This window comes from Lonchura striata, chromosome 1A, assembly GCF_050655825.1.
Source record: "Lonchura striata isolate lonStrDom1 chromosome 1A, ASM5065582v1, whole genome shotgun sequence".
Classification (NCBI taxonomy): domain Eukaryota; kingdom Metazoa; phylum Chordata; class Aves; order Passeriformes; family Estrildidae; genus Lonchura; species Lonchura striata.
The window spans coordinates 60,037,077-60,049,044 of record NC_140741.1 but is presented as its reverse complement, the minus strand read 5'-3'; the positions used below and the strand labels follow the sequence as shown (position 1 = coordinate 60,049,044).

Below are 11,968 nucleotides of genomic sequence, written 5' to 3'. Positions count from 1 at the left end.
ATTTGTCTCCCTAACTGCTGTTCCCAAAAGATAGATGCTTCACTGAGACCTTCATACAGCTGCAGAGATCAGTGAATTCTTCTTGCTGTAGACTAGAAGGCAGAAGTCACTGAAGAAAGAGGCTCTGCCCTAAATCTAATGTTTCTCTGATATTCAGATGAAAATGTACATGAAAGAGAAAGGAACAGGGTTAGGGAGGAGTTAAAGTAACTAAAGTAATCTTCTTCAAGAGCCTGGTAAACAACAACATCAGGACCCTCTTTACCTTTGGCATTCTTTGTAGGAAACGATTACAGAAGTCCTGTACACGCTCAGTGGAGATGTCACCCACAGTCAACACTTCGTGCTCATCATCCGGTGTGTGGAATATAGCCAGAGCTGGCAGCTGGGACTTCTTCAGTTGGAAGTACGACAATACTCGTTCATTGCTTTTCAAATTGCTGTCTAACAGGATAAAGAGAATCTGTGATGGAAATTGGAAAGAAAACATGAGAAAAAAAGAAGCTGAGACAGATAACAGATCCCCACACAGTGATCATATGAAGATTAACAGTGATATTTTTATAAAGAGTTTGAGAAAACCACCCATACTCTGTTAGGACAACCCTTTCCTTGGCCACTGTCTAGCAGCTCCATGCAGTAAATTTGTCTGTATTTTAGCAAGTCCAGACTTACACTACCAAACAAAACGTCTTCTTTCACTTTCTTTAATAATATATCTACAGAATGACAGGAAGGCAGTCACCACTTCTATTCTCTTAACAGTTAGGGAAACAAGATGTCTTTTATCTTAACAGCAGATGTCAAAGAAGCTGAACCCTTTACTTGCATGTTATTTGGATAAGATGCTCACATCCTTGCAAGACCCAGTGTAAAAAGGGGCTTTGGTGTGGGAAGAATCAAATTCAATTGCAAGAATGCAAGAATGAAGTATAAGGCATCAGAAACTTGCAAGGATAAGAACATGAGAGTACCAAAACCAAAGGACATATTGAAGTGAGCAGAAATAAGGGTGCAAGGATTTGGGAAACAGAAGTTGTTGACAAGACACCAATGTCCATACAGCCCAGCTCAGTGAAACATTCAGACCTGAGGAGAGAAGCTCAACATGAATAAGCCAGGATGAGAATGACCTTCAGTGATTATTATAAAAATTAAGAAAAAAAATAAATATAGCAGTTAAACAATTTAATCAGTGATCTCATTAAATAGAATCCCTCAGCAGATGAGATCCAAGTCAATGAAAAAAACACCTAGCTAGCATGTGTAATTTTATCTTCTTTTTACCCTGTGTGATCTACTGGGCCTAGCATATTCAGTGTACCTATGGACAAGGCTATGGCTTCACTCACACAAGGAGTTTAAAAAAAAAGCAATGTAATGTGAAGATTATGTGCCCAGTTCCCAGGCTGTGACTCATGTTTTTCTTTCTTTTCAATGAAGAACACTCAAGTTAGTTCCAAACTTGTTTTCTTCTCTAAAAATAAACTTCATAAATACTGGATTTTTTACTTATTAATGGTCTATAAAAAACAAATATATCTGCAAACTTTCCTAGGCGACAGCCTATTGGGAAGGAGGGATAGGTAGGCTGCTGTAAGGTTTAACTTCAGTTTTATAGTGAAATACAGAAGAGGAACAGCACCCTCACTGGATATGTGATATTCACCATTTGTCATTTTTCTTCCAAAAGTCAACTGTGCCCCAAGAGCAAAAAGCTAGTGAGCAGACAGGTGGTGGGGTGCTTCTCCCAGAGCACTTAGTTCATCTTTTTGCAGGATAAAACACCAAGCTAGAAAACGGTCACATATTTAAGGTTCACAGGTCTAGGGACATGATCTGAGAGGCTTTCAGATGGAACAGCAGTATGCAATGTTTTAGGGCTCTCTTTTCAACTAGAAAGCTGGAAACAGAGGCCAGTGTTGGAGGGAAGCACTTTCAGAGGGTCAGTACAGTAAATGGTAGTGTGTTTTCGTGGTGCATTCAACAGATTTTGGATTTCTCTATAAGAGATTGACTAGACAACAATATTTTTTTAATCAAATGTTAAAGAAGAAGTAATTAAAATTAAAGCTAGTATTGTTGCATCACTTCCTATACAAAATCTCCACCACCTTTAAAACAGATGAATAGCATTTTAAAATAGTAATATGAATAAATGTTAGTCAATATTCTTCACCTCATCAAGCTTCTGGACTTTGCAAAACACTCAAAACTAAAAAGCTGTACATATTTTATCCATGAATACCAAGTAAGATTAAGAGTAAGAATAAAAGAGTAGAAGGTTGAGGTTTAGAACTCCAAATGCCTTCTTCCTCACAGGAACAAGCAGAACTGCACAATCTGGCCCCTCAGCTAGAAAGACTGAGATATCATTGTCATTCAGGGTTACTGACTTGGATCTCTCTAATGACTCCCATGAGGCTCACAGAGCTACAGTGTGCCAAAGTACAGCAAAGTTTCCTTCTCTGCCTGTATTCAAGAAATACAGGAAAGAGAGCAATTGCATTTGGCCACTGCAGCTCAGAAGAAGATGACTTTATGCCTATGAGAATGGTGCATTCCTGGGAGGTCTGTGACATGGGATGCATCCTCCTTGGGAAGGGCCCACCACGCTCCCTATGCTGGCTGTGCTCCAGGAGTCCTGTGCTCTGTATGATATCAAAGTCATGCCCGTGAGGCAGAAGGTAAGATGTGCTGGCCAAGAGGCCACAGGCATTGGAAGCCTGATCTCCACAGCAGCTGAAAACCATGGAGGTTTCTCAGTTGTCACATTTCCATGACAAATGCCATCTTGTGGAACTAGAGGATTTAAGGAGGAATTTATTTTGTTTTGAGATTCCCAGTAAGCTCCAATCATAAAGACTGAACTCAGTAACCATGGAAAATTAGATTGACCATGAGGCAGAATTCACATTGCCTAACCTCTGCCATCCAGATCCTAGTCTTGTCTCAGCCAGTCATCTACATAACCTCTACAATAAACAGTGACAGGCACTTTATTCCACTTATTTTAGAAGGCAAGGAAGCATATGCCTGGCCTTCTCTTTTAGTGATGAAAAGAGCCTAAAACCTTTACTTAGATGACTTACCAAAGCAACAATTCACCATAAGCAAATCCCACTTACAATGGCAACTTTAATACCACTGCTAAAGATCAGTCAGTTCCATTCCAAACAGAAAGTTCACTTCCCATTTCATATCCTCCTGTAAAATAGCTGGTTGGGTGTTTTAAATTCTGATATTATTTACATGAATTCAGACATCTGCTGCTTCAGACAGTGAAGGATATCCTGAATGAATGAGAAACCCCTGACATTCTGTGCACTGTCACTTGCAATAAACCACCTTTCATAAATTTTGTATGCTGCTGCTGTCTTGGTGTCTTGACAACTTGCCTAGCCCAGTACTTTTAAGGACATCAAGTTTATGGTAGATACTGAGATATGGAATGATATTATTGCCCAGGGAATTAAAGGTAATTGAAAATATCACTGCAATGTTAGAAACCAATTTGCCATTGCTTAGTTTTTCCTCCAACAAAGACAAACAGAAAGGATGGTCAAGCCTTATATCCAGTGTTTGACTTGGAACTTCAGAGAGCTGCAGTTCACTCTTTTGTATAAGCAAAAAGATCAAATTCTGACATCTGAGTAATTTCTTACATCATAGTTCATCAAAGCAAAACAAAAACATCAGTCATTAACTTTTAAAAAAAGACTGCTATAAAGATATCTATTAAGTGAGATTAAAAGTCCGTATTTACAGGCTTTTCTGTTTATGGCTAAAAGAGGCAGCTCTAAATATTATCTCTCTGAGTTCTGGAGCCATCAGTGTCTGACAAGAAGAACAAAAATTGTACAAATTACTGTCTGCAAGAGAAAGGGCATAATCTTTTCATTTCTGTGGAAGAACTCCTGAAGGACACTAGGAGTTTCTCAGAATGCATTTCTAAATGGACCCACATCTAAATAAAAAGGGAGTTTACAAACATCCCTACCCAAATAATTTTAACATTGGAAACCAATTATGTCAGCTGCAACAAAAGCTGCTTTTATTACTCCCAACATCACCTTGATGAGACTTCTGCAAACACCCATGAGTTACACCAGCTGTAATTATCATGTTATACTCTGATACTGTGGAAAGAAAACTGAATGTAAGTATTCTAGTTTGGCTCAGCAATGCAAACCCGGACATCTCCTTTCCAGTAAATTTTCTTTCCTTGCCTGGATTTTTGGCAGTACTTTCTCAAATAAGCACATATTTGATTGAAGATCTAAGAAGACTGGTGGATTTACTCCTGCAGCTGCAGTGCTTGAACTCTGTTCACTGTTGTCCACCCACAACAGTTTCTCAAAGTGTGCTAGAAAACGACCATATTTCTTCCTATTGTTGTCAACTTCTTCTTTAATATCATCTACCATTTGCATTTTCCTCTCCAACATTTTACAATGCTTAGGTTCCACAGTAAAATCTAGAAAAATCTTGACTGCCTCCAGGCAGTCAGTCTTCTTCCAGGTGCAGTTCAGACTGTTTTCAAATGAAAGTCCTCACCATCCTGCCCCATGGATCCTCCAGCTGAAAATTTCAGCTGCCCATCAGGCAGAAATTAAAATATCATAAAACAGAGGTGAAAGGACCATAATACAGAAACTGGGAAGTGAATCACTTCCTAATAGTCCATTTAAAGTTGGACTCAAACATCTTAGAGGTGTTTTCCAATCTAAGTTATTTCACAATTCTATGATTTTTCTTCACTCTTTAGAGTTAGTCACTCAGCAGCAGCAGCAGCTCCTCTTCATCCCTCCATCCAAGCAACAAGTTTCTCTTTTCCCTCCCACTGGTGATGACAATGACAAGGACTGCTCTTCCATCAGCGTGCAACAGAGATGTGTGACAGGATCAATACCCCTTCCCCTGACTGGGATCCTTTTCAAGGCTCTGTTTGTGTTCTGCACTGGCTTGTAGAAATGCTGCAACACACACCAAGTATCCCCACTCTGTTCTGGCACTCTGCAGTCACTGTAGAGCAATGCTGGATGCAGTGGTACATGCTCACAGGGAGTCTGAACATCTCTGCACTGCACAGCAATGATTCCTTGCTCAAACCACTGGTAGCACTAACTTGTTTCACCACTGTTCAACAGGACAGGAATTATTCACTGGCAATCCTGAACAAAATTCAAGTCAAGAATCTTTCATTTATTCTCAGACTATCTGTGAGCCACTGGAAGGTAAAATCTAATCAATAATTATTTTGAAGCAAACCTCAATTAACTTGGTAGTTCCAACAACACATAACTTCACAAAGGAAAATTAGCTAGCAGAGATCTTCATGGCATTGTGCAGTGGCTGCCATTGATACCCAAACTAATTCAGGTCTTTCTATATAACAGAGCAATGGGGATGAACCTAAGTGGGCATGTCACTCTGCTTACTCCTTACTATCCAGACCTAAAATTCAAGCAGAGGGATCTTAGCTCTCTCCTGCTGCTTTCTAGGAGGGCAGCCCAAAACACAGTTTACTCCTCAGAGTGCCACTCCATCAGGAAAAATAACTTATTAGACTCTAGGTCACTTCATCTCTGTATCCTCAAGTACCACAGCAGTAAAGTGGAAATAATTAGTCAAATCCCCACATCTTTAATGTTTATATTTTACTCTGGCAAACTTGTTGACTGATTTAGTTGGAAACTTGCCTACGCAAATTTAAAAAAAAATAGATTTGGCTTGCTGAGAATTCATAAATTGTCTGAACTTCATTACAACATTTTATCCAATGTTTTGTAAAGTTTTTCTAGGAAAATTATAGCTATTTATTCAGATCTAGGCAAGTCACATGAAAACTAAATGCAGCTGCATCAGCAAAGGATAGTGATACTAAACAGCATTGTGTTAGAAGAAATAGCTGCTAGGTGGACATCTGTATCAGACTCTGCTCATGGAGAACAGTGGTAATGGTGTCACTTAAACACACATCTCAAAATAGATAAATGGAATTTTACAGATAAATGAGTTTGCTTTTGATTTTGATGCATAGTTTCTGCCTAGTCTCTTGCCAATGGTGAGGAAAGATGGAAAGGTTCCTGTAAAGTAGTCCTGCCATAAGCAAGTCTCAAGACTTCTGAGATTGCATGGTTCTGAGGTGGTCCCTGAATTCGAAGTTGAGGGTATATTTGATTTATAATCTGTTCCTTCAGTACCAAAACCAGATGCATGCAGATATTCTAGTTATCAGATCCCAAATCTTTCCAGCTCCACACTTCTCATAGAGGAAGACCTCTTTATGCCTCTCAGCTCATCCTTCCCCACTTCTGTGATATTCTGTCCCCTCCCATCTACCCTTCTCCCTTGCCACAAAGGCTTTCCTGTTGCTCCCAGTCCTCCTCTGCTTCCAAGTTCATTTCTCTGTTGCTTGGACAAAAATTCCACTGTAATCCAGTTGCTGGCAGAGAAGCAGACATCAGATGATTTACTATTTGGGGAGCTCTATTCCCAGAGGGATGAGATTCAGGCAAAATGTCTCTGAAACACCTCATCTATTTCATCACCTTAGTGTGGGAAATCTAAGCAATCAGTTTGCAGTGCCTTTAAAATAACCGTTTCCAGAAGTGTATGGGTTAAGAAGCACTGACATTATTTGCTCTCTGGTCACTTATATAAGGCTCCTTGGCATTCTGCAGGCTGTAGATACAAATTCACCTCTCACATCAGTGGAGTGCAACTGTGGCCAGACTGAAGAGCAGCAGCTGTGTATCCTCTCCCAGTACAAGGGAACAAAACTGGATTAAAAGCAACAAAGTACACGATGTTTCACCAGGAGAGCAGAGAGCGCCATACAGAGGGTATTTTCCCTGTGAGGTGGCAAACTGGCAAAAGGTGAACAGAACCAACCCATCCATTTAATTATCCAGATTATCCTCTTTTCCTGCTACTTGACCTTTGCTCTCATAATTCACAGAGGAGATTATTCCCTCCCCATTCATGGCAGAAACCACTGGATTTTTTCCTCCCTAACAGCCCCTCTTTCTTTGTTTGGACTTACCTTCCCCTTGTAGAGCTCTGCCACCGCCCGAAACTTGCGCATTCGCTCAGGGTGCTTTGGAGACATCTTGTCTGTGATCAGGAGGAGGTTAAACTGGAGTGAGCTCTGCATCACACCTATTGCTGTCTGCCCAGCACAGAGAGAGAAACACGGGCAAGGAGATTGAGAGTGCTCAGTTGGCATTAGATGCAGTGTCAGTGGGATATAAATCCACATGGCTCGGCTGTGGTTTCTTTGCAAATCAGCATCACAAGCAGGACAGATTTCTTTAAAGCAGGGGGGATCCAATCTGGGTTCTTTGCAAAAGCTCTTAAACTCCTGGCTTTGCTTATTTCCCAGACAAGAGTCTGAAGACCACAAAGGTCCATCTCTGGTCTTAAGATAGTTAGTGACTAAGCAAGAGGAGTAGGAGTATGGCAGAATACAGGATGCTGAAGACTAAAGGAAAGATGTGAAGGGCAAGGCCAGCAAACACTGAATATAAGGATGTCCTAAATTGCTGAGGTCCAGCACCTGTGTGAAATACAAGCAAGAATGTGGGAAGGATTTGTGGTGTCAAGGTTGGTGTTTGTCCTTGTTTTCTTTATTTAGTGTTATACTGTATGTAGGATGGGGATGAGTCTACATTTTCAGCAACCTGGTGGCCGGGACACTCCTGAGTGCTGAGGGTTAAAATTGTCTCTGCTGTCCCACAGTGAGAGAAGACCCTGGGCAAAGGCCAGGCGGGCACTACACAGTGGCCCTCTGTGAGGAATCAGAGCTGGCACTGCCCAAGAAGCCACAGCACCATCTCCATGAACTCACTCATTCCTCATCTCACTTCTTCTGTCTGCTTCCGGCAGGTCTGCAGCCTCTCCCTCAAATTAAACAGCAGTGGGGCCAGACCTGCTGCCTCCCTAGTGCCACCAAAACCACAGAGGCACAGACTGTGCAGCTCCCCGCCAGTGGGAGCAGAAGTTTCCACATGTTCCAGGAGTAACAAGGAAAGGTCAGGGAGTGCATGCTGGCAAGGACCATGAATAACAACAGAGCATCTAGCTTTTGGCAGATGGGGCTCTGCTGTTAGCTTAATGTTTATCAGATATTTTGTATCCCTTCACTTTTCTGATGGTGTGCAGCTGAGGCGGGGGACAGTAGAGGGGTTGCAAGCTAAGCTGGAAAATGTTAGAGGACCTCATGGGAGAGGATGAGGCTGAAGGTGAGGGTGAAGCCAGCCAGCACCAAGCCCCTTGACAAGGCTGGGGTGAGAGCGGACAAGCGGGAGCAGTGGTTCCTCCAGCAGCTCCGCACAAAGGTGTGCTTGTCCACACAGCCTTGTGTAAGAGCAATCAGCAGGGCTGGATCACATCTGACTCTCCTGAAAAGCCCACAGGGTAAACATTGCCTAAAAGTTCCTAAAGTATGTGGGAGAAACAGTAAGGGCCCCAGAATGGGGAGAGAAACTCTTGGCAGCACTTGGTGCGAGCCATGTGACCCCATTATCTGCTGACCTGCAGCATTTTTGGATGCAAACAGCATATGCTGGGAATAAATATTTATGAAAAACCAAGCTACCTTAGGGAAGCTGGGAGGGCTTTGGGCCAGAGACTGCAAGAGGCACTGTTAAATGCAGCACCTCGATAGAGCTCCAGAGCATCTGGAAAAAAAAAACTTCAACAACATCTGTACTGACAATCAGGGTGGAGAGGACCAGCTGAACAGCTGAGGAATTCTCAGTCAGGGAGACAGCCTGGGTGCCTAACAGGACACTATGCAGTGAGAACCCAAAGCATCAACAGAAATGCTTAAAGAAGAGACATTGTCCCATGAATTGCAGAAGGACCTAATAGGGACTCCAAGGTTTCAGAAGGTCTGGGAAATTACAAAGATGAGAACATCATCCCTGCTGATGTGACTTGGGTATTTTTAAAGGGCTGTTAGGCCAGTAGAGCAGGATATAGCAGTCCCCAGCAATATTTTATGATTTCAAAATGTAATTTTCCCTTTTGAAGATGAAAAAACAAAAACATTTTTGTTGTTACAGAAAAAAAACCCAAATTCTACCATATTTCACTGTGGGTAAAAAATCTTAAATTTCAAAACAAAATACTCTCCTACTGGTGGGTTGCAACTGAACTGACTGAATGCATCGGTTCTCTTAGATGATCCTTGAGTTTATCTTGAAAAGGTATAGCCCTGCAACACCTTGGACCATTCTTCTCTGGCACAAGCTGAGCCTGGTCAGCACTGTTGTAACTATCCAGAAGGCCACAAAATATCCCATCAGCAATGATACAATTTCAGCCTTGCAGGAACTGTGGCTTCTTAGACCTCCTGCCTCCACAGCAATGAGACCAGGGAACTGCTGAGATTTCAGAGGAACCTAAATCCTTGGTAAACCTCTACAGCAGAGAGGAGAGCTGGCACCCTACCACTGCCAGTCAGATGGGTGAGGTGATGAAGATGGCAAACATGGAAGCATTCTAAGCCTGATTTTGTGTGTGGTTTGTTTGTTTGGGTTTTTGTTTGGTTGGTTGGTTTGGTGGTGGTAGTTTTTGAACTCATGAATTCTGGAGGAACAATTTTACTTGGGAAGTTCCTAACCCACTCTTGAATATGCATCTGGGCTTACATCAAGCCCTATGTGCTGAGTGACACAGAAATCCTGCCTTCTGAGAGCAGTTTGAGCTTCCATGTTTCTCAAGGCTTGACAAAGACAGGGCATTCTGGCTGAGCTGGCTCTGCAGGCATGGTACAGTGTGGCAAATGTCTATGGGAGGAAGCAGCACTGCCTGCAGAGTAGTAAGAAATGGAGTTCTTTGGTCCCTCAGCATCCCAAATATAATGGAAAGCCAAAGGAACTGTGATGAGCCCCTTCCTCCCACCACACTTATACTCCAGCAAATCTACTTCCAGTCCAAGTGTGGAGCAGCATTGAAGAGCTGTGTGGCTTCCTCAATCCCATCTACACCATTGCTCTGACCCTCGCATACATCTGGATATGCAAATTGGGGCCAGAGGATTCCATGTGAAGAAGGCCAAGCACAAGGGTGAGGACTGAAAGGAGTTGGTCATTACCACAGGGTTGTACTCTGTCACCAGACGGAGCTCATTCATCCGAACAAAGCGAGTCAGGTCCTTGGTATCAACCTCTCTGTTGTTCATATTCAGATCCCGCCGGTCACTGTCTACCTGAAGACAGGCAAAGACACCTACAGTCACAGCTGTCCTCTCCTCTCAGCACCTCCTCCAGAGGTACTGATTGCACTCACTCACAGAGACACCCAACCCCTGGGACACCACCATCCTCTCCCCACCACTACACAATCCCCACCTCTTCCCATCACCACTTCTGGAGGTCTAGAACCTACAGGAACAAGCCTGCACTTTGAGATAAGGATCTCCCAGCCTTCACCAGCCTCCCAAGGACAAGACAAACTCATGGTATAACAGAAATCTCTTAGGATTCCAGACATCCCTACACTACCAGCTCTTGATACACTGGAGACAGTGAGAATTATCTGACAAACTATTCTAGGCATTGTGGAGAGAGGTCATTAAATAGTCTAAGTCCTCACATCAATACTGGCTTTACATCCCTTTTAAAAATCTTCATCTGCTTATTCTGTTTCTTCTACAAGTAATAAACATTGGCATCGCCCGGTATGGAATTCCTGGAAACATTGTGCAAGCAGGAAATCTCTCCAATAAAAAGAGGATTTTTCTTCCAGTACAGCAGGAAAGGAAAAAAAAAGGAAAAAAAGAAAAACAATTAAGCCCAGCATATTTCAGCTTCAGAGGAAAATTCATCCTGCCACACATCTCCCTACACTTCATCCCCTCAAAATGATCTGATTTTATTGAGATTTTCATGACCTAATAAACAGAAAAAAAGCAGGCAACAACTGAATGATAGCAATGCACTAAAGTTTAAGGGCAGAGTTCCTGTACAGTACCACCACAGGATGTGACTGGGTTAAGCCATGGGAGCAGTGGTCTCTGACATGAAGTAGGATCAAAGTTTGGAATTTGAAAGCCATTGATACGCATGTTGAATGAGGTTCTTGGGGCTGAGGAGCAGTCCACATGCACACCCCAGATTTTATTCTCTGCATCTGGACAACCTCTGAAAGTTCTTGTGTTAGTTTTTCCAGTGGTGTGCAGACATCTAAAGTAATTTTTGCTCTTCTGTGGTCATTGGCAAGGTCTTTGATACCAGTCACCCGCCCTGTCTGACAACACAAGCTGGTGATTTTCAGACAGTGTGGCCTGATTAGTCTCACAGGTTTTCCTCCTGCATAAGATGAAAGGGCAGCTCTGCTCAAGTAAGTAAGATCCGGACAGTCTAACACCTGGGTAGGTGAGATCAGACAGGCCTTGAGAACCAATCTAAAGCAGCCTGGACTCTACAGAAAGTCTTCTCTTGGCTTTCATGGGTTTCTGGAAACCACTGACTTCCATTTGGGGATAATAACATCTTTAATCAGCACTCAACATTTATGTTTTTAAGAAAATAAGGCTGGAAAATAGCCTGAATTTAATAGTTGAAGCTCTAGTCAAAATGTCTTTATCACTCCATATAATTAGGTTGTTAGCATCTGTTAACTATGTTCTTTTTAGGTATATCAGGATTCCTTACTCGAGTAAATTGTTTTCTTTCCCCTATATACAAAGAAGTCTCACCAGTGGATACAGTCCCTTCTACTGCTGTAATTATGGTTTAAATTTCTAAGCATTGTGTTTCATACACTGCAAAGGCAAAGAAAAAATTTAATGTATGCCTCTGATTCACTTCTATCCTGGTGACGCATTTTGTATCCTTCAAATGAGTATTTGATTCCAAGTTCCTGTATCCGTTCTTTTAAAATTCCTTTTTATCTCTGACCTCTTACTCCTACACATTATACAGCACAGAATAAAAGAAAAAATAATGTGTCTGAT

General features: G+C 42.1%; 1 protein-coding gene across 5 annotated transcripts in view; it reads right to left on the bottom strand.

The window, feature by feature from the left end:
• The window catches only part of ERP27 (endoplasmic reticulum protein 27), a 32,595-nt gene that overhangs the window by 15,527 nt on the left and 5,100 nt on the right, over nt 1-11,968 (bottom strand). For all 5 annotated transcript variants that reach the window (XR_014951833.1, XR_014951834.1, XM_085568549.1 and 2 more), the window contains exons 4-6: nt 10,106-10,219; nt 7,049-7,174; nt 266-463 (exon numbers count right to left, since the gene is read on the bottom strand). Coding sequence is in view for 3 of the 5 variants with exons in the window: in XM_085568549.1 (XP_085424675.1) it covers nt 266-463; nt 7,049-7,174; nt 10,106-10,219 (438 nt within the window). In the remaining 2 variants the exon portion in view is untranslated. The remainder of the gene's footprint in view (nt 1-265; nt 464-7,048; nt 7,175-10,105; nt 10,220-11,968) is intronic.